The sequence below is a fragment of the Megachile rotundata genome, chromosome 9 (assembly GCF_050947335.1).
Source record: "Megachile rotundata isolate GNS110a chromosome 9, iyMegRotu1, whole genome shotgun sequence".
Taxonomy (NCBI): Eukaryota; Metazoa; Arthropoda; class Insecta; order Hymenoptera; family Megachilidae; genus Megachile; species Megachile rotundata.
The window spans coordinates 15,914,978-15,934,430 of NC_134991.1; the positions used below are offsets into that span (position 1 = coordinate 15,914,978).

Below are 19,453 nucleotides of genomic sequence, written 5' to 3' on the forward strand. Positions count from 1 at the left end.
CCATAAAATTAGTTTGTTCAGAAGGACCGTTCTGGAAGAGCTTACAAATTTTTTAATTCTATAAATGAACATTAACCCAAACTCAAAACCTGTTATTATGGTGTCCGCCCTTTTTTCATTAGCGTAATTTTACTTTTGAGAACGAAAGTAATGGAAATTAGTTCACACAATTTTTACAAAAGTCGTAGGGTACAAAAGAAAATTTTTTGTACGTATTTAACGTGCAGCGTTATAAAATACTATCACGACGAGCGAAATACCTTCGATACTTGAAAATTCAACAACGTTATCGGCGGCAGTCGTAAAGAAAAGTTTCATGTGCTCGAACACGTTACATAATCGTCATTTTCAAGCGCGAAGCGAATGTTATGTGTTCTCTAGTAGCAATTATATCCCTCGAATTTACACATGAAAAGGTTACGGTAACAAGAATTCCAGCTGCGAACACACGCGACTGCGGGGAATCCAATGATGATGGAAGTGCGCACCTTCGCCATTCGCTTCTCTTCGAAAATCTTTATACTCCTTCTCAAACTTCTTCGTAATTGATTTAAAAAAAAATGTCTACTTTACTCAAAGTTTGGCATATCTTCGATATTTACTTACTGGTACCCCCCGGTAACAAGGTATGATCATGGCAGACTTCCGGATGGATATGCATTCCATTGTAACAGCTCTTCTCGGTGCACGTTATCGTGGAGGAAGAACTAGAGGAATACTGAAGAAATAGAAATGGGTAACGCAGAAGTAAAATTATAAACTGACGAACAACTTTTGCAGAACGAACGAACGAAGAGGTTCAAGAACGAGTGACGTGGATGTCTCTCTGATGCGACTCATATACTCTACCTGCGCCGATCTGACGTCACGGGTATGCCTCTTATCAGGAAGGAGCCCCAATACCTGGTAAGCCTGCACCTGTATATTTAAGCTTTGCCCTGGGCTTGAAATTTCGTACTGAAGAAATTTACCACTGATTCTGTTATTACTTCATTTTACATCACGTCACAATAATCATCTTTGTCGAAGCTACCCGATTTTAAGATTAAAATTAACCAATGGGGGGATTCTGCATGCTCCGTTCCACCGTATTGTGGCAACAAAAATAAGTGGCATATTAAAAGCATTAGAAATACTCCCTGTTTAAAAACTAAATATGTTTTATTGAAGATATAGAGAAGCTGTATATTCCTAAATTCTTAAGTCCATAGATCCCTACGTTCATAGATCTTTACTGGATCCTGTGTCCCTATACCCTTCTGTCCTTACGACTCCATATCAGTACTTATAGATAAAGATGCGTAGAGATAAAAAAATCGGAAGATACCAAGAACTTCGAATTCCGCCAAGATGTGCTCTAAAATCTATACAAAATTTCCGGGACCAATTTAATGAAGAAATAAATGTCTAAGCATGTGGCGTTGAAATTTTGAGGGCACAGAACGATATCAATAGCAAGAGTAAACCCGGTAGTTTCAGGGGAAGCACAGGTTATACGAAAAACAAAAAAGAAGGAAGACTAACGAAAGATAGAAACGAAACCGTTGTGCTGACGATGTCACGCGCGTTTACGTGGAGCGTTGTACCTTATCTCGTGTTCCAGTTACATCATTGTAGTCGGTTTTGTAGTTCTTACACAATTCGTATCGGGAAGGTGTTACTATAATAAGTTTCAATGAGTTCCTTTGGGAGTATTTTATGGAGTATGGTTGTTATTAATCTTGGAAATTTTGTATACATTATATTGTAGAATATAATAATTCGTGTTAAACTGTTATCGTAGAGCGATTGCCAACGGTACACGGTTCTTTACCTCTGAAAATAAAATTATTACTGTTTAGTGTGCTAGACTTCTCTTCTTTTTACTCTTTAGTATTATACTTATGTGCAAATACTTATTTCAGTACCTGCACGCATCCTGAAACACTTTTTTAATTTGTTCGTACATCTGTTTGTAGGCCGCAAGATCTGATGCTTTTTCCTGTTGCACAGTATCTAATCTAGCTTTCAATGTGAGACACTCTTCTTGAAATAATTCCATCCTATTGTGATGAAAACAAAAAAGATAATTGTACTTTAGGTAATATTTAAGTATAAATCTATTGTATAAATTTACTTTAGGCGCATTTGTTCTGCGTCGACGTCGTTGGTCTTCGACGACTTCGCAAATCTCGTTCTGTATCCAGTGTCGATTTTAACGAGTCCCGCCCTTTCGACTTCTAATTTCCGAATTTTCGATTCTAATTTGGCCGATTTGTTTCTCTCGTTGCGCAAATTGTTCTGGGGAAAAAGAAGTTCTTTATTATAAATTCATTAATATCAAAAATTAATTTAAATAAGTCACTGACAGAAAGAATATCAGCGTCGCTTCTCTCTTTGTCCAGTCGTCTGTTGAGCACAGTTATTAATTCTAGTAGTCTCTCCCTTTCGGCTTCGGCGGCAAGAGCTAAAGTTACATATTCATTGGGTTCGTATGAATTTCGAAAACTATGTAGAGGAGTGCTACAATTAAAATTATTTAAGAACGCCGGCAATTGTGGGATCTTTTGGTTAATGTCTTCACTGTTTGCAATCGTTCCGTTTCTAGAAATGATAACATGTTTACTCAGAAATCGATCCAGACTTTTAGGTAATTCAATAATCAATCCCAAACCTTAATTTGTCGATTTCAATCTCGCGTTCTTCCAGTCGTCTCCGCAACCGATCAATTTGAAGCTGCGCCGACTGTAAATCGTTCTTCAAATTCGTGCATTCGTGTTCAATTTTTTCTTCTCTATTTCTCATATCTGCTTCGCGTTCTTGGTGCTTTATCTCGGCAATTTTAAGTCGATTCTACAAATTTCAAACAGAAGGAAGGAGTTGGTAATTTGATTCATTTGCCACGTGCTTCATGTGTACCCCCGATGATGATACGACGAGTTTATTATACTCACATTCAGTGTTTCGATTAAACGATCATCGTGAGATCGCTTTTCGTTCAATATCGCGATATTTCCTTTCGCCGCGTTCAACTCATTCTCCAGCACTTTTATTCTCGCTTTCGAAGCCTCCAACTTCCGCTTGTAACTTTCAATAGCTATTTCCGCCTGGCGAAGCTCCTTCGCTGAATTTTCTATTTGCTGCCGTCTCTCCTTTTCGACGTTTCGAAAACTGGCAAGATTCTTCCGCTCCATAGACGCTGAGAAAATGTCTCACAGTGACGAAAATTTAGATTTATAAATCATGTTTTTTATACCAATTGATGATTTTTGGGTTCCTTCGTACTCCGATAATCTTGACTGCAATTCTCCTACTCTTTGTTGCAATAAATGAACTTGTTCGGCCCTTCCTCGCCATCCACCGAATTGATTCAATAAATTATTTACGTTCACGTTATCGCCGACTTCGCTGCATAGCAACTATATGTTTATAATTTTACAATGACCATTCCGTAAAATACGCGGTATATTTACACGAGTACCTTGTGTAATTTATTAATCTCTTGTTTAAGTCTGGTGCAAGTATTTTTAGATTCGTATAGTTTCGTTTGTGTTTGCTGCAACTTTTCCGTCAGACATTTAATTTGATCATCCTTCTCCTTTGTCTGACTATCATTTTCGGTACCTTTGTCAAGGATACTATCCTGGATCTCGATCATGTTATTTTTAACAATAGAGTAAATAAAGATTTATAAAGGAGCGCGTAGGATATGAATATATTAAATATAACTCACTTTTTTGAGAGGATTCATCGGATTTCAAACATCTTTTATCCTGCCTCTCGTTCTCTAACTCCATTTCTTTGTTAGCTAAATTATTTTCAAGGTTTTTACATTTGGATTTTAAAACTTCGATCTCGGCCGTTTGTTCTCTACATCTTTTGCTAAGTTCGATTATTTTCGCGGCTGCTACTTCATTGGGTTTTCTTAAAATTGTTGTTTGTACCGATCCTGCGGTCCCTTCCCTTTTTCGAATCTTTTCTTCCGTTTCCTCTAACGCTCGACGTAAGCAACCATTTTCCGCAATTAAATCCTATTTTATATTTAATTTCGATGTAGTTTCATCGTACAGAATTTAGGACTTTTGTATCATCTAACATACTATGGAAATAGTACCTCAAAAATGATCAATTTATAAAATGGCTATTTATACTTACTTGAATTCGATTTCGTAAAAATAGATTCAACTCTTTCGGAAAAATAATATGATCGGGTAAAGTATCCTAACATGTATTAAAAATGTTACTTTCCTTTCTCTCACAATTTACAAACATAATTAAAAATAAATTACACTTTCTGATGCTATACCTCTGTTACTTCATTTTTCCAAGGAATTATTGTTTCAAAACTTAAGGAATCGTTAGTTTCATCTCCAAATATTCTTGTTACTGGATTAGACATCTTTTGTAATAAATTATAAATTTCTTTGTTTAGCTAACCTTCACCATTTAACAATCTGAAATTCGTATTTTATTTATAACATATTGTTAATGTATATCGTTAATAAAAATTTATATACATTCAGCGCTACCGATATCATTAGAAAACAGTTTTCAACATACATGTTATAGAACTCGTTATAACATAATATATAAAATTAATCCTATTTTGATAAATGTGTGTTTAATAATTAAAACAAAACAATGATATTGTAAAACAATTTTATGTATGTATCAGGGTAATAATGTAAACAAATTTTTACACATTTTAATAGATAAACGTTTTATCTATATCATCCAACACATAAATCTTTACACTTAATTACATAAAAAACTTATTCTATATGTCAGAATGTGGAAATAGTTAAGATGACATTTAATCGTACATTTCAAATTAATTGTATTGATTAAAAATTATAATCTCGTTATCTACTTTATTTTCCTTTATTAAATTTTTTTTGAAACGGCTTGTTCTTGCCACCTCCAAATTTTCCTGCTTTTTGGAGGGCCTGTAACTTAAAATTTTTTGCAACTCCTTCTTTCTTGTTGGCTCCTGAATATTGCACATTTATTCTTCTGCCATTAATCATTGAATGATGTAATGTAAAGGCTTTCTGCAACCAAATAAATCACGTGTTATAAAATATAAAATAAGTACTAACATAGATTTTTGAACAAATATTTTTCAACCAAAGAAATTACCTCAAAATCTGCATTATCAGCAAATTCAACATAAGCAAATCCACGTGGAGATTTATCATCCTTTGTAGGTATCCTAATATCAACAACATGGCTGACTTTGGTCAAAAAGTGTTTTTTAAGTTCTTCAGAAGTAATGCTGAAAAAAAGTTACAAGACATAAATATTAATTTATATTAAATAATTTATATTACAATAAATATGATAAAATTTCTTACGTGTATGGTAAATTTCCTACAAAAACGACGTATCTTTTTTTCTTTGCTTCTCCTTCATTTGTATTGCTTTCCTTTCCTTTTTTAGGTTGAACATTATTCGTTTTAACTTTTTCGTTTTCATTTTCATCGTCTTCATCTTCATCTTCATCTTCATCATCTTCATCATCTTCGCTTTCTTCTTCCTCATCATCTTCATCCTCTTCTCCACTTTCATTCTCCTCTTCTTCTTCTTCCTCTAAATCACTTTCATTTTCATCTTCACTTAAGTCAGTATCTTCTTCTTCGTCTTCATCTTCATCTTCATCTTCATCTTTCTTTTGCTGCTTTGTATTCTTTCCTTTATTTTGATTTTGTGACTTTGTTTCTAATTGTCCTTTCGATTTCTTGTTCTGTTTATTCTTTGCAACTTCCAATGATTTTGCATTTTTTGTGTTTTGTAGCTGTTGTTTACTTTCTACAGGTTTTCCCTCTTTTATTCGTAATAATTTTTTCAAAAAAGCTAATTTTCTTCTTGCCGTTTTTGAAAGTTCACCTCTATTTGTTATTTCCTCAATCTTTGTTTTTAGTTCCTCAGCACTGAAAGTGTCTTTATCCCTAAACCTCTTTTTTCCTTTATCATCATTTTTAGGAGATGCGTTTACATCTTTATTCTTCTTTCTTCCTACTTTAACTTTCTTAGATATATCCTTTTTAGCTTGTTTATCTGGCTGCCCATTTTGCACAGTTTTTTCTGTTTTATTTTTTTTAAATACTTTATTTTTGCCTGTTGCTTCAGCTTTTTTGTCAGTTACCTCAGTCTCACTAACTGAACGCTTTTTTGCGTTTTTAATCATGATTGTTTTTTATGTAATATGAATAATAAACTCTCTACAACAGAAATATGAAAGAAATTATAGCAAGAAATGTAAAATAAATGCAACAAAACACTACATTTATATGCTACATGCTACAACTTAATTATATTAAAATAATTTGTAACATGTTTGTTGCAATTATAAAATAGTACATTACAATATGTTTTAATTACTTTCATGATATATACATAAATGTATACACAAACAATTCAAAAAACTAAAATAACTGCCCAAAATGTTACTCTTAAAAATTATGTAGTTATTTTTACCTTAATATTGATTTTAATTATAAATAATTCAAATTCTCTATTCAATGATTACATATATACTAATTATTTAATTATAAATGGTTTATACAGTAAATATAGAATTACTTTTATAAATCTACTTACATTTACATACCGTGTTAAACGTGGTTGGATGTTAAACTTTCGAGGTTAACTGCAACACGCGTCTCTGATGCTAGTATTTCGGTTTCAGTTCCGATTTCGATTTTCCTTATTTGCGCATGCGCATTAAATTATACTTGCAATTTTCTTCCGAATTTTATTTTCTGAATTATCTTTTTATAAAACACAATACGCAGAAAAATTACAAATATTTTTATTATTATGAAAGTAAAATATATATTATGTAAGTTTCCTTTAATATGTTAAATTCATAATTGAAAAATATCCTATTAACGTCACTTCCGCCATACTGAATTGTTTCATATTTTTTATAGAATTATGCAAAAAATTTAACATTTTAGTATATTATATCTATATAATTATAAAAATTTCTATGTAATTAAATATGTAATATGTTTCTACTAATCTAGTTAACTAATATTATTATTAAACTATTTTGGAAATATCGCATAGTTTGGTAGCCATTAAATATGGCGCCATTTATAAAAATATACCATGACCAGATTCTGTCTCTATATTTCTCTTATGTTCCATAACAAAAAAATTAAAATAAGTATAACTTTTAAAAATAAAGGATACAATTGTTAATTTATTATATTTATTATTCAATCAGTTTTACAGGTCATTTATTACTCAGTTTAAAATAATTCTGTTACATTATTAAACATAACTTTTTTGCAAAAATATAATTTCATCTTCAAAAAATGTTAAGAAATAATTACTCCAAACTATAGCTTCTGTGATATTAAAACTTAAATTAACAGTCTATATATATTAAACATAATAAAACATGTAATATACCATGTTAATAGTTCATAGTTTAATTTTATAAATCAAGTTGTAGAAGAAAAATATGTACTACATATGGAAGACATTTAGTAAATTGTTAAATAATCACTCTATATATTAAATTACAAATATAAATGCAATATATGTTACATTTTTTCTGTTAACATATGTATTTTGTATGATGTAGTGTGTATCACGACTACATTAACCTAAAGAATTTACTTGTATCAAATAAGCGTTATAAAAATTTCATACATTACACATTAAAAGTTATTTACAATTACGAACATTTTTGTTACATTAATATCTTTATTCTTGTTCTAAAATACTTAAAAAGCAAACATAACTAGTTGCAAGTATGAAATTTACTAAAAATTCAATCATACAGTTTGCTAAAAATTTATTATAATATTAGAAATATATTAGGACATAACTTCATAAATTATGTAGTTCATCGATTAATTCATTTCTAGTATGTGTATTCAGTGTCATACAAAATTTTACAGTTTTATAAAATCAAAATGTATTGTATAATTATGTAAAAAATGTTTAAAGCTGGTTAATAGCGCACTATAAAAAAATATCGTGTATATAAATAATACATAAGTGTTAATTCGTTTTTGAATATTGCGTACAAAAGTTATAAATAAAAGATTTATACAGGAAAATATATTAATTACTTATAATCACCTATGACATTAAACATTAATATTGTTAATTTGCATACAAATTTTTCATGCGAAACAGCGTAATTTTCAGTAAGAATAATTTTAACATAAATTAAGAAAAAAATCAAATTAATGCAGTGGTAAGACAATTGGTAGTCAATACTTTTATATCGAAGAAGAAGTAATTAAAGTTTTTTAACATTTAAAAATTACAGTATTATAAATTTGGAAGAGAAAAATATTTTAAAATACTTAAGATTTAATTTTGCATTTAAAATAATTTTATGTAAAGTTGAAATCCCAAATGGCTACAAATTGTCAATAAAGTTTAATATTTTCATCATTTCACATAAATTTTCACAATACTTCATCAAATATTGTTATTGTAGTAATGTCAGTATATTCATTTATCAAAATGAATTGACATTGCAAATTGCTAAATATTATTTGTCATTTGTTCTGGATGTTAAATATTTACATACAACAAATTAGTATGTCTAATCTGCTTTACGTGGCTTACGTTTACGAACATTTGGACTACTTGGTTCAGTTTTGCTATCTTTATCCACATCTTTTTCTTTTCCTTCTGTGTCAGATCCTTCTTGCTCAGAATCTTCATCTACTAAATCATCTTTAACATTTTCAACAATTTCTTCATCCTGTATAGTTTTTTCTTGCATAAATCCACCTGATCCTTCCTTATGTTTCTTTTTATCTTGAAGCATTACAGGTTTTGGTGGATATATAAAATCGATCAGACATACAATACACTGTAAAATAAAATAGATAATTAGTTATTAAATACTTGCACTGTATCATTTAAACTTACCAATCCCAATATTGCACCTAATACAATGGTAGCAATAGCAAAGATCAAATAACTACCCCAAGTAGGTAATCCAAAATCTTCCATAAGTTTATTATGTATTCCCTAAACAAAATGATACAATATTACAATGTGTATACGATATTTATAACTAATATTTCATAATAGTATTATTTACCCTTAATACTTGTGACATTTTAAAAAACTGACTAATAACAGACATTTGAATAGAAGTTGGACTCTTCCAACCAGGAACTGGTTCAATTTTTTCCCAAGTTTTCTCAGATACAAATTCGATTAACGAATCTTTGTCTCTAGGACTTTTATACTGTCTAAATATGCCATCTTTAACACTAAAGAAATACTTCAATTATTTTAAAATATACTTGAAAATATTATAAATACCAATTTAAAGTTTTGTATAAAACACAAGAAGTCTTACTGATATATTGTTGGTAAAGCAGTAACCATAAATCTTCCACTAAGTCCTGGAGAATCTGTCACATCAACTTTTCCTACATTGATGTCTAGATTTTTCTTTTGTGAAGCAAGATGTTCCCAAATTGGTTCAAGTGCTTTACAAGCAGGACACCATGGTGCATAACTAAGGCAAAAAAATAATTCATGTTACAAGTATTCACAGTTACTTTAATTTTCAATTAAAATTATCTACATTAAATTTTTCAGCAAATAATATCCTACAATTTTTAAGTGATCATTTATAATTTAAACAAAATAATATATAGAATTTCAAGTGAAACATCTAAGCATGTAAAGAATTCTTTAATATTATTTTGTACACGCCATCAAATTACATGACAAAGAATCAATTTAACTTACAATTCCACCATCCACTCTCCAATTAACATACGATCCCAATTTTCCTCAGTAAGTTGTTCCGCAAATGTAGTTTTTGACGATGTCTGAATACTTGCATTTACAAGACTCAAAATTAAGCAAGAGAATGTAATATACAAGGAAAAACTGAATTTAGCGTACGACATTTTATTTTAAATAATATTCACCGGTGCCGTATATACACGCTGCCGGGTGCTGGAAGAAACGTAAATCCAATCAACAATAGTTGGTAACTGAATAGTCTCTTTTAACTAGAGACTACTAGAGACACATGAATATTTAATACCCTAGTTTACTGAAGTTAGCTACGTTGAATAATTGATTATGATCTCTCATGGACCAAATAATATTTCTTCCTTTTTCTCTTGTATCATTTTATTACAATTAAGAATCTATGCATATATATATAAATATATATATATAAAAATTTCATATATATATGTATATATTTTGTTTTGTTCATCAAATTTCTTAAACAAAATTCACTAGAACCATAAACTATAAATCTATGAACAAACCATAATTGTATTTTTCTGATATGATGCATTGTAAATTATAGAAAGTGTGACAGTTTTTTTTAAAAAACTTCTAAGGCACATAAATAAGGTTTACATTTTAATTAAACATATAATCATTATTTGCGATGCAATTGTTACCATATTTACTAATAAAAATTAAACAGTAACATCAAATTTTTTAAAAATAAAATTTTAATAACATGTAAAATATTATAAAAATGTAATTGTAATATAATCTACTGCATGTTTTCCACATTTATTTGTTTTTTTTTTTTGTATTTTATAGAAATTGCTTATTACATGTTTTCATTTTATTTTATATTGAATTTCTATTTATTATATGTTCATATTATATTTACATGTCTAATATGATCGTACATGTATACTTAAATATACATTTAAAAAAATTTTCTATTTATTGTTAAATGTAAATATATTTTACAGGTGAAAAATGTCTGCTGTTTATCCAATATTGCCAAAGTTAGTTGTACAGGATGGTTATGATGATGATGATCTGACAGATATTGATGATGAAGTGTTCATTAGAGATGGAAAGAATGGTTTAAAATTATATGATGATGGCGGTGTTAAACAGCCTTTAATGACACCTCGTAGAAGATACAAAAAAGCATTTTATGTACCCTTGTGTTTTGGATTCATGGCATTAGTGATATTATTAAGTTTAATTACACTATGTATTTATATCATAAATGTAATTCCTATGCCATTATCAATTCTGAAAAATTGGCTATCACACGATCCTGGAGATACATCAAAAGAATCTAATATAGCTCCATGTACATCATTTGCAACAAAACTTTTATGGATTAAATCTTTACCCAAGTTAACACCTGAATCTCCATTAAGAAGTACTGATGTTAATGGTGATGGAATTGAAGACATAATCGTTGGATTTAGTACAGGTTCTTGTTTATAATGAAAATGGTATTTTATTGTAACATGTTCACAGTCCATGGTACAAACAGACTCCCTACTTGTATGTCCATGAATAGGGAGTATACTGATTGGTATATGAGTTCAGGGACTATGAAGGTGTTAATTATTTTTAAGTTTTTATATTTTGTCCTCAGTATTTCATTTTTCTTATATTTATTTTCTCATTTGCAGATCTTATGCTTATTATTTTATGAATTATTAAATGAGGTACAACATTTTTATTTTATTATTTCATAATATTTGTATGAAACTGTCATAAAGCATTAATATTATTTTATTAGGTTTGGATGTGATAAATACTCCAGAGTATATTTGTGCTCTATATTTTGAAGGACAAATTCCATGTTTTGGTGGAGTTCTGGCTTTAAATGGTGAAACAGGAGATGTACTTTGGATACATTGGACAACTCGTGCAATTTTTTCAGTTGATTGTAGCTTGGATATAACGAAGGATAAAATTAAAGATTGTATTATATGTGGACATGGGGGGATACTTCATGCTGTCAATGGTCATGATGGGTCCAGCATTTGGGAAATCCCAATTAGAGAATTGTCAGCTTCAGAGGAATGGAAACTTTCAGATATTTATGATGCAAAATTTATTGCTGATATTGATGGAGATGAAATTGGAGATATTATTGCATCACATACTATACAGTCAAGAGAAATTCATTCAAGTGAAATTCTTATAATATCAGGAATCAATGGAAATATAATACACAGTTCAGCTGTACCAAATACAGAACAATTATATTTAGCACCTCAAAAATTAATACATCCAGATGGAGAAAATATTTTTGTTCTTGTAACTAGTAGTCAGAAACAATCAGGAGGGCTGTACATAGTTCCTCAAGTAGATCTAATGTATGGCAATTTGGTGAGTTTCTTCCATTTTAATGTAAAAATAAATACATAAGTAATTGTTACTTAATAATATATGTGTTGTAGAATTTACGAAAACTGCATCATGATACAGGAAAAGGAACTTTATTGCCACCCATTTTGGTGGATGTAACATTAGATGGAATTGAAGATATTGTTACTACAATGTTTGACTCTACAATAATAGTTTATAACGGATTAACATTTGAGCCTGTTTGGAATTATACTATTCCTAATTCTGAAGTAATAAGTATACCTATTCCTGGATATTATAATGATGATAATATACCAGATTTTATGGTGAAACATCAGATAGGTTCAGGTTTTCCAACGTATTATTATACAGTAGCAACGATTATAGATGGTAAAACTGGTAAACCACTGTTAGAGAAACCAATAGAAGATAGTTTAAGTAAAGAAATGTCTGGCTTATCTGTTACCGTTGAAGGTTTTGGAAATGATTGGTTTTTGCACTGGTCAGTTGATTGTTTAAACTATGAAGGGATTAAAGAAAAATATCAGTTTTTAAAAAGTGAAGGTCTAATACCTGAATCGAACATTGATCTTTCTAAACTAAGGTCTAATTCCACTTTGATTACAACTTTATATGCTTTAAATCAGCATGTTGGACCACCTGGTATATCGTTATACTTTTCGATAGACTATAAACATTCTTTGGGATATAATAACTCTATGAGTTCTAAAATGGAATCATATGCGGATATGCCATTTGTATCTGAAAGATCACCAAAGACTGATAGAAATCAGAAAGAAAATATCGTTACCGAAGATCTTCAAGATAAATCTGATGATATGAATAACTATTATGAAACTTATGGACAATTTGTTACTAATAAAAAGTCCTCTTCTATTGATAGCCAAAATGATAATGTAAATAATTTTAATCAGGACTACATTTTACAAAATGAAAATAAATGGACGAAAACAAATGCACAAGTAAACAAAGATTATGACATGATATATGATGGTAATAATAATATTAATATAAAAGAAGAACGGTCTATAGATTATTTACAAGTAAATGAAGTACAAGGAAGAAAAAATAACACCAACAATATATTTATTCAGAAACTCAATGAAAATCTAAATAATTTATCAAATATTACAAATACAACTGCAGATATAAAAAATGCCAATGTAGAAACTATGATAACAAGTAAAAGAACAATAAAGGAAATAAATACAAAAGAAAAACCGACAATAGAACAAGTAAATAAATTTCAGGATAATTTTAAAACACAGAAAACAAAAAGAGAAGTAAATGTCAAACATAATAGAATTTGTCCAATGTATGGTGTACAAAAGCAACCACCAACTGGTTTATTATTGCCTTCTATTTTAAAATCAAAAAAATCAACTTCTATAGATTTAATATTTTCTACATTTTCGTTACCGTCTTACGACATACCTGTAACACTGGTTCAGGAAGATTTAGATTGTATTCAAAGGAAAAAAATTCTTTCAAAAAAGAAATTGCAGTATATAAAAAATGATGATATTGTCAAAGAATGTTTAAACGAACGGGGTGTTGATTACAATACATATCAAGAAATGATAGTATTTAGAATAAAACTAGAATGTGTATGTCCAGAGGATATGTTGCCTAATCAAAGTTGCAAAAATATTTCATTACATCAGAGTTGGTCTGAATATTTAGGTTCACATGGAAACGGATATTTTAAACCACTTTACGAAGCAAATTTTGGATAACTATTTTGTCTCCTTATTCTTTTATAAAATGTACGTGAAAAATTGATTGTTTTCACTATATGGAAAACAAAGTACATACAGTGATATCGCGTTAACCGATCACGTTTACCCTTTGAAACCAGCTTTGACGGTAGCCGATCACGTCCCGACCAGAATAGTGATTGGTTAACGCGATTTTACTGCATATATTGTTTAATAAATTGAACTGAAATAATTAGCTACTTAAGAAGTACATATTACAGTTCTTATTTAAATTTCATTATTTGTAGGTTCAATTGAATTCGTATACTAATTGGGTATAACTGTTCCTTACACGTGTAATGACAGCTGTCATTACTAAACTTCAATACAATTTGGTACTAATATTCTAAGTACATTATACTTGATAAGTATATATATCAGATGACTTATATTAATAGAATATATTTACATGTTAAAAAATGATATAACCTATATATGTATATATATATATTTTAAATTTTTAAATTGATCGCTATCATGAGTCAATTGCTTTATTCTTTATTACATACATTAATGAAAGTAAATTATTAAATAATGTTATATGTAAAATGTTTATGACTTATGAAATAAATATTGTAATTGATATAATGTTATTCAAATTTATGAGTACCTTTAATTACTAACATGACAAACTGCTATGTTAGTTAAAAAATTCTGAAGTCAGTGTTTGATCAATATTCATTTGCTCCTTAAATTTTTACTACTAACATACATATGTGTGTACTTTCTCATTTTTAAATAAGTTTCTACATTTTTACATTTCTTGCAAATAAAAATCTCTTTATGTTTACTTAGTGATGTAATAAAATTCAAAATATTTAATGTGTCAAACATTAGTGTATTTAGGTGTTTCCATCAAAAGTACTTCACATTTATAATTTATGGAGAAGTATTATATTTATATGTAAAAATCAAACAAGAGATTATAGATATATTATAAAAAAATATTATAAATATTAAAAAATTTACATTGGATTTCAGTGTTCAAGTAAGTTTAAATATGCAAATATAATTTAAGGTTCTCTGTATAAAAGTAGACTATTTTTATCTTCATTTTTATGATTTATATTGTATCTGTTATATAGAACAATGGCTGGAAACTGTGAATTAAATCAAATAATATGTTGCAATAGTTCCAAATACTTTCGTCGACCTATTATACCATTTCTAGTACCCAAAACACAAGACACAAATGCTCCCATATATTTTAATCAGGATGTTCTGAATAATATAGTACTAAATACACAAAAACAATGTTATACATTTTCAAATAAATTAGAGCTACATAGAAATGTGGGAACTCAAACAGATTACAGAGATAGCGAATCACAAACTGTTCCTTGGGAACCATCATTCAAAATTAAATCAGGTAAAAAGTAATAGATATAATGTATTTTTTATATTTTAATGTGCTTATTAACGTTTTAGGGCACAATCCTGAAATATTATCAATAGCTCATTTAACTTGGAATCATGGATTACCAGCTGGAATACACGAGATAGAAATTATTAATAGAATGAGAACTAAAAGAGCATGGGAAGCAGTTCTTCCTCCTATGGATACACCAGCAAACATAAAAAAGCGAAAAACTATATTAACTAAGTTAGAGATAGAAGAGTGGGCATTTAGAGAATCAATAAGTATTTTCTTACTAAAATATAAATGATGAATTAAAAATATGTTTATTTTAAAAATATAATGCATTATAAATGTAAATTTCCTAACTTTAGGAGATTCAAGCAATACAGGATTATAGACTTGAACTTTTTAAAGAAATATCTAAACAGTTTGAGTCTGAAAAGCAAAGAAAATTGCAAGATCGTTTTGACAGACTGGAAAAATGTTTATTTACACGTAGAGATAAAGAAATAAGTGCTATCAAATATAATCTTCAACGAGATCTGAGAAAATTATATAGGAAACATCAGCAAAATCAGCAACCACATAAACATGATCTTATTAAAAGACATGATAAACTATCATCTGAATTAGGTGCACCACAAAGAAAGCACGAAGTACTACAAAAAGAATTATTAGGAGAAAATTATATTCAAAGTTAGTGTAATATGTGAAGAGTATTTAAAAGTAATATCATTAATAATGTTTGGTGTTATATTTTATTAATTATTTACTGTTTTAGATATAGATAATATAAATACATTACCGACACATCTTCCAACACATAAGGAATTGAAAATGATAAAACCTAGACCAAAATCAGCTGATCTATGTATTAGAGAAACAAGATGGACAGAAAAGAAACTGCAACAGTTACATTCCGATTTGAAAACAATTAGATTACATGACGAGCGTGTAGAGACACCGACATTATTAAAACGCAAATTTCGACAGCCATCTCTTCCTCCTACTCCATATAGAACAATTACAGAAAATGTAAAAAATATGCGCATAGATCAATTGTCTACTCTCATTCAGAAAATAGTTAGAGGGAGAGCTGTTCAATGCATGGTAATCATTAAATAAGAAATATTATATTAATTCAATTTTTATATTCAACATATTTTTCTTATAGATGTATGAAGGTCGAAATAGATGTAGAGAATTAATTCAAGAACTACAGTCATCTCATGGACTGGAGCAGAATACTAAAAGACAACATCAGAAAGAGAAAGAGTGGATGATGAATTTGCAGTATATGCAGAATGAAAAATCTATGCAAGAAGATCATTTAAGCGAAGTTCTTAATTCTTTAGAAGGAATGACTATCTCAGCAATGTTAGATTTTCTTAGTAAAGTGAGTTTCATTCTGTAATATTCTTATTATAAACAATTTGGCATCTTCTTCTGCAATATTTGTCTTTTTTAAGGAACTCGTAAGACTGGAAGATGAGCGTCGAATACATGCCATCGCATTATTAGCTGAACGGGAAAGATCTATGAGAGAAGCAGCAGAAGCTGGAAGACGTCAGTTAGAATACAATCGTCGTCGAGAATTCGATGAAATGTTCAGACAAACCATGAAAGTTAATCAAGAGTCTGTAGAAACATATTTAGAAGATATTATAAAAGAAGGCGTTGAATGGATATCTGATGAAGCAGCCAAAGAATATATTTTAGAATTATGCGATAAAGTGGACTGTTTATCAAAATATGCACAGGACAAGTATATTTCATAAAATTAGATTTAAGTAATTACTTTTAATTAATACATTTTATAATATTTTTTCCGTTTAGTACAACAAGGTTAGCAGAAGAAGAAATGATAGCTAATATGATCTACAACTTCATATTACCCGAAGTGGAAAAAAATACTATACGAAAAAATATAAGACAAAAGCAACAAGCCTATTTACAAAATGCGCATGCAGCAATATATAAGCAAATATTAGATTTATTACCTATTGAAAATACAAATTAGTTTACTACAATGTATGATAAAATAAGACGAAAATTGTTAAATTATCTTGTCATTATGTGCGTATCTTCTTCTGACACGTGAAGCGCTTTAGTTTATACATAATTTAAAAAATCTTTAAATATTAAAAATTAAAATATATATATTTAGGTATGAATCTATCACTTGGTATTACATCTTTTATTAGATTTATTGTCACTAATTTTACAAGCAATTTTACATGATACTTAAATTAGTATCAAACGAAATTTGTTCTGTAAATTAAATATGTATAAAGTTTTTGAGATCTTATAAAGTTTTAGTTAATTTCTATATTTCAGTACTTAAAATAATACATAAGTTACATTATTGTATATAATAATATTTTTTAATACATTCATTAACTGCCTTACAAGTTTATACAATAATTTATTATACAGTTTATTATATTTATTCACATACTTTTTAGCAATATAAAATTTGTAATCTGTATAATATGAACCGAAACTGCTAATTTAAAATGAAATAAAATCTTGATTGTTTTATATAATGCTTTTATTAAAGATTGTTCTTATATATTTTAAAATAAGTTTAAGTTATGGTTGCGAAAATAATTACATGGATTAAATTTAAATATGAAACATTTTAACATTTAAGTTTATATAATTATAACATAAAAAATGCAAAATTTTGTTAATTTCGTTTTTCATGTACAGTCACATTATATACAAAGAAGTTAATGCGAAGTTGAAGGATATCCTTCTATAGCATTACCTGCAAGAAGATCAGTCATAAATTTTTTAAACTTGACATCTTTAGCATCATTCGACGATATTCTTTCCACTATCAATTTACGTTTTTTGGTTTGTAAGTCTTTTGTTTGCAACGAGTCAGATTCTCGTTGATTAATAATATCTATGTGTTTTCGTTTACAAGATTCTATAGAATCAGGTTTCTGTGTCTCTTCTCTGGCACGACTTAACTCAGCTGTTAAATCAACCATTTTTTGTTCCCATTCTTCAAGATGCTTTCTCATTTCAGCTAATTGTATATCTTGATCATGTATTTTTTTTCCCTGTTCTTGTAACTTTAAACTTTGCAACCGCATTTGAAACCCCTGTCGTTTCATTCTAAGTTTCATTTTACTTATTTGACCTTTCATGGAGAGAACAGATAATTTATTTTTTTTAGTACGACTATAAATCTTTTTAAAAGTCTGATTTAATTTTTCTGAACTAAAGTTGTGTGGCAGTGGTGCATTATTTGGACTCATAGTATGATGAGAAATCATCAAATTTGTACCTGGGATTTCATAACCTACATTACTAACAACAGTTGTACAAATACTGTGTTTTAAATCTGGTAAAATTTTCTCATCAAAATGTTCCATAGCCATACTGCTAATATCCCTTAGTTCTTGAAGAATTTCATGAGCTCTTGGTGGAGTTTTAGAATCACGGATTAAACGAAGTACACGAAAGATTTCATCAATTACCTAACATATGAAACATATCAAATTTAAATATATTATAACATCTTTCAACGTGAATAATATCTTACCTTTCCAGGAATAAAACAGCACAAATTAAGATCCACATATTTTATAAAAGTCATTGATAACATAGATATTCTAGTTTCAATTGCTGTTAATATATCACAATGACGTGCCAAAGGATGACTTCTTCGTTCTGATTCTCTTCGTGGTAATTGACTTTTTACTGCACGCAAACATTGTGCATGATATTTTTCCATCAAATTGAAACCACGGTTCAGTAATTTTTTGCATATCCTATCAAACTGCTTACAAACCTGTCGTAATTTTTTTAAATATTAAGAATATACTTTTGAACAAATAATTAGTAAAACGTAAGAAATACAGAAATAATCTTACGATTCTGTATCGAGAAATTTCATCGTATGTAAGGTTAGATAAGATTGTCTCCAGAACAATGTCAGGAAGGTTTATTAATTGCAACATATCACTACCAAGTTGTGTTGTAATTGAATTTACAATACTTTCACTTGATACAAATTTAGAAACTAATGTTAATTTATGTCCTTTTCTCACAATAACGCAATATTGCAAGTACAGTGCACTCTTAAGTATGGTGCATACAATTATGATTACAATGTTTTGACCGACCGATGACCTATAAACAAATATAGTTGTTGCATGTGCATCTATTTACAACGTAGTTCACCATCTACATTTTTTATATTCTGTACTTCGCTAGAGAACCGTAAGGTTGA

At 28.9% G+C, this 19,453-nt stretch overlaps 5 protein-coding genes across 6 annotated transcripts; 2 read left to right on the forward strand and 3 right to left on the reverse strand.

Moving 5' to 3' along the window:
* Positions 1-1,684: 1,684 nt before the first annotated feature.
* On the reverse strand, positions 1,685-3,864 carry LOC100882920 (uncharacterized). Of its 2 annotated transcripts, none has more exons than XM_012286262.2 (9): positions 3,713-3,864; positions 3,461-3,622; positions 3,236-3,398; positions 2,934-3,178; positions 2,654-2,832; positions 2,349-2,583; positions 2,117-2,280; positions 1,908-2,042; positions 1,685-1,815 (listed from the first exon to the last, which is right to left on the reverse strand). In XM_012286262.2, exons 1-9 carry the CDS (start codon positions 3,728-3,730, stop codon positions 1,767-1,769), a joined length of 1,350 nt encoding a protein of 449 aa, XP_012141652.1. In that variant the 5' UTR covers positions 3,731-3,864; the 3' UTR covers positions 1,685-1,766. The 2 variants fall into 2 exon arrangements, with proteins under 2 accessions (XP_012141652.1, XP_012141651.1); XM_012286261.2 differs by having other exon boundaries at positions 3,461-3,628.
* An 808-nt stretch (positions 3,865-4,672) lies between these two features.
* LOC100882700 (uncharacterized) lies at positions 4,673-9,965 on the reverse strand. Its single transcript, XM_076535683.1, has 8 exons — positions 9,721-9,965; positions 9,323-9,484; positions 9,059-9,233; positions 8,884-8,985; positions 8,555-8,824; positions 5,334-6,175; positions 5,119-5,254; positions 4,673-5,030 (listed from the first exon to the last, which is right to left on the reverse strand). The coding sequence occupies exons 1-8, from the start codon at positions 9,882-9,884 to the stop codon at positions 4,851-4,853; spliced, it is 2,031 nt and encodes a 676-aa protein (XP_076391798.1). The 5' UTR covers positions 9,885-9,965; the 3' UTR covers positions 4,673-4,850.
* Positions 9,966-10,707: 742 nt separating this feature from the next.
* On the forward strand, positions 10,708-13,826 carry LOC100882588 (uncharacterized). The gene is made up of 3 exons (XM_012286263.2): positions 10,708-11,179; positions 11,495-12,090; positions 12,162-13,826. Exons 1-3 carry the CDS (start codon positions 10,708-10,710, stop codon positions 13,824-13,826), a joined length of 2,733 nt encoding a protein of 910 aa, XP_012141653.1.
* Positions 13,827-14,697: 871 nt separating this feature from the next.
* On the forward strand, positions 14,698-17,279 carry LOC105662590 (cilia- and flagella-associated protein 91). The gene is made up of 8 exons (XM_076535280.1): positions 14,698-14,835; positions 14,933-15,216; positions 15,276-15,483; positions 15,578-15,903; positions 15,989-16,317; positions 16,382-16,603; positions 16,677-16,972; positions 17,044-17,279. Exons 2-8 carry the CDS (start codon positions 14,937-14,939, stop codon positions 17,225-17,227), a joined length of 1,845 nt encoding a protein of 614 aa, XP_076391395.1. The 5' UTR covers positions 14,698-14,835; positions 14,933-14,936; the 3' UTR covers positions 17,228-17,279.
* A 461-nt stretch (positions 17,280-17,740) lies between these two features.
* On the reverse strand, positions 17,741-19,422 carry pall (F-box protein pallbearer). The gene is made up of 3 exons (XM_003703800.3): positions 19,095-19,422; positions 18,764-19,012; positions 17,741-18,698 (listed from the first exon to the last, which is right to left on the reverse strand). The coding sequence occupies exons 1-3, from the start codon at positions 19,179-19,181 to the stop codon at positions 17,940-17,942; spliced, it is 1,095 nt and encodes a 364-aa protein (XP_003703848.1). The 5' UTR covers positions 19,182-19,422; the 3' UTR covers positions 17,741-17,939.
* Between the last annotated feature and the right edge of the window lie 31 nt (positions 19,423-19,453).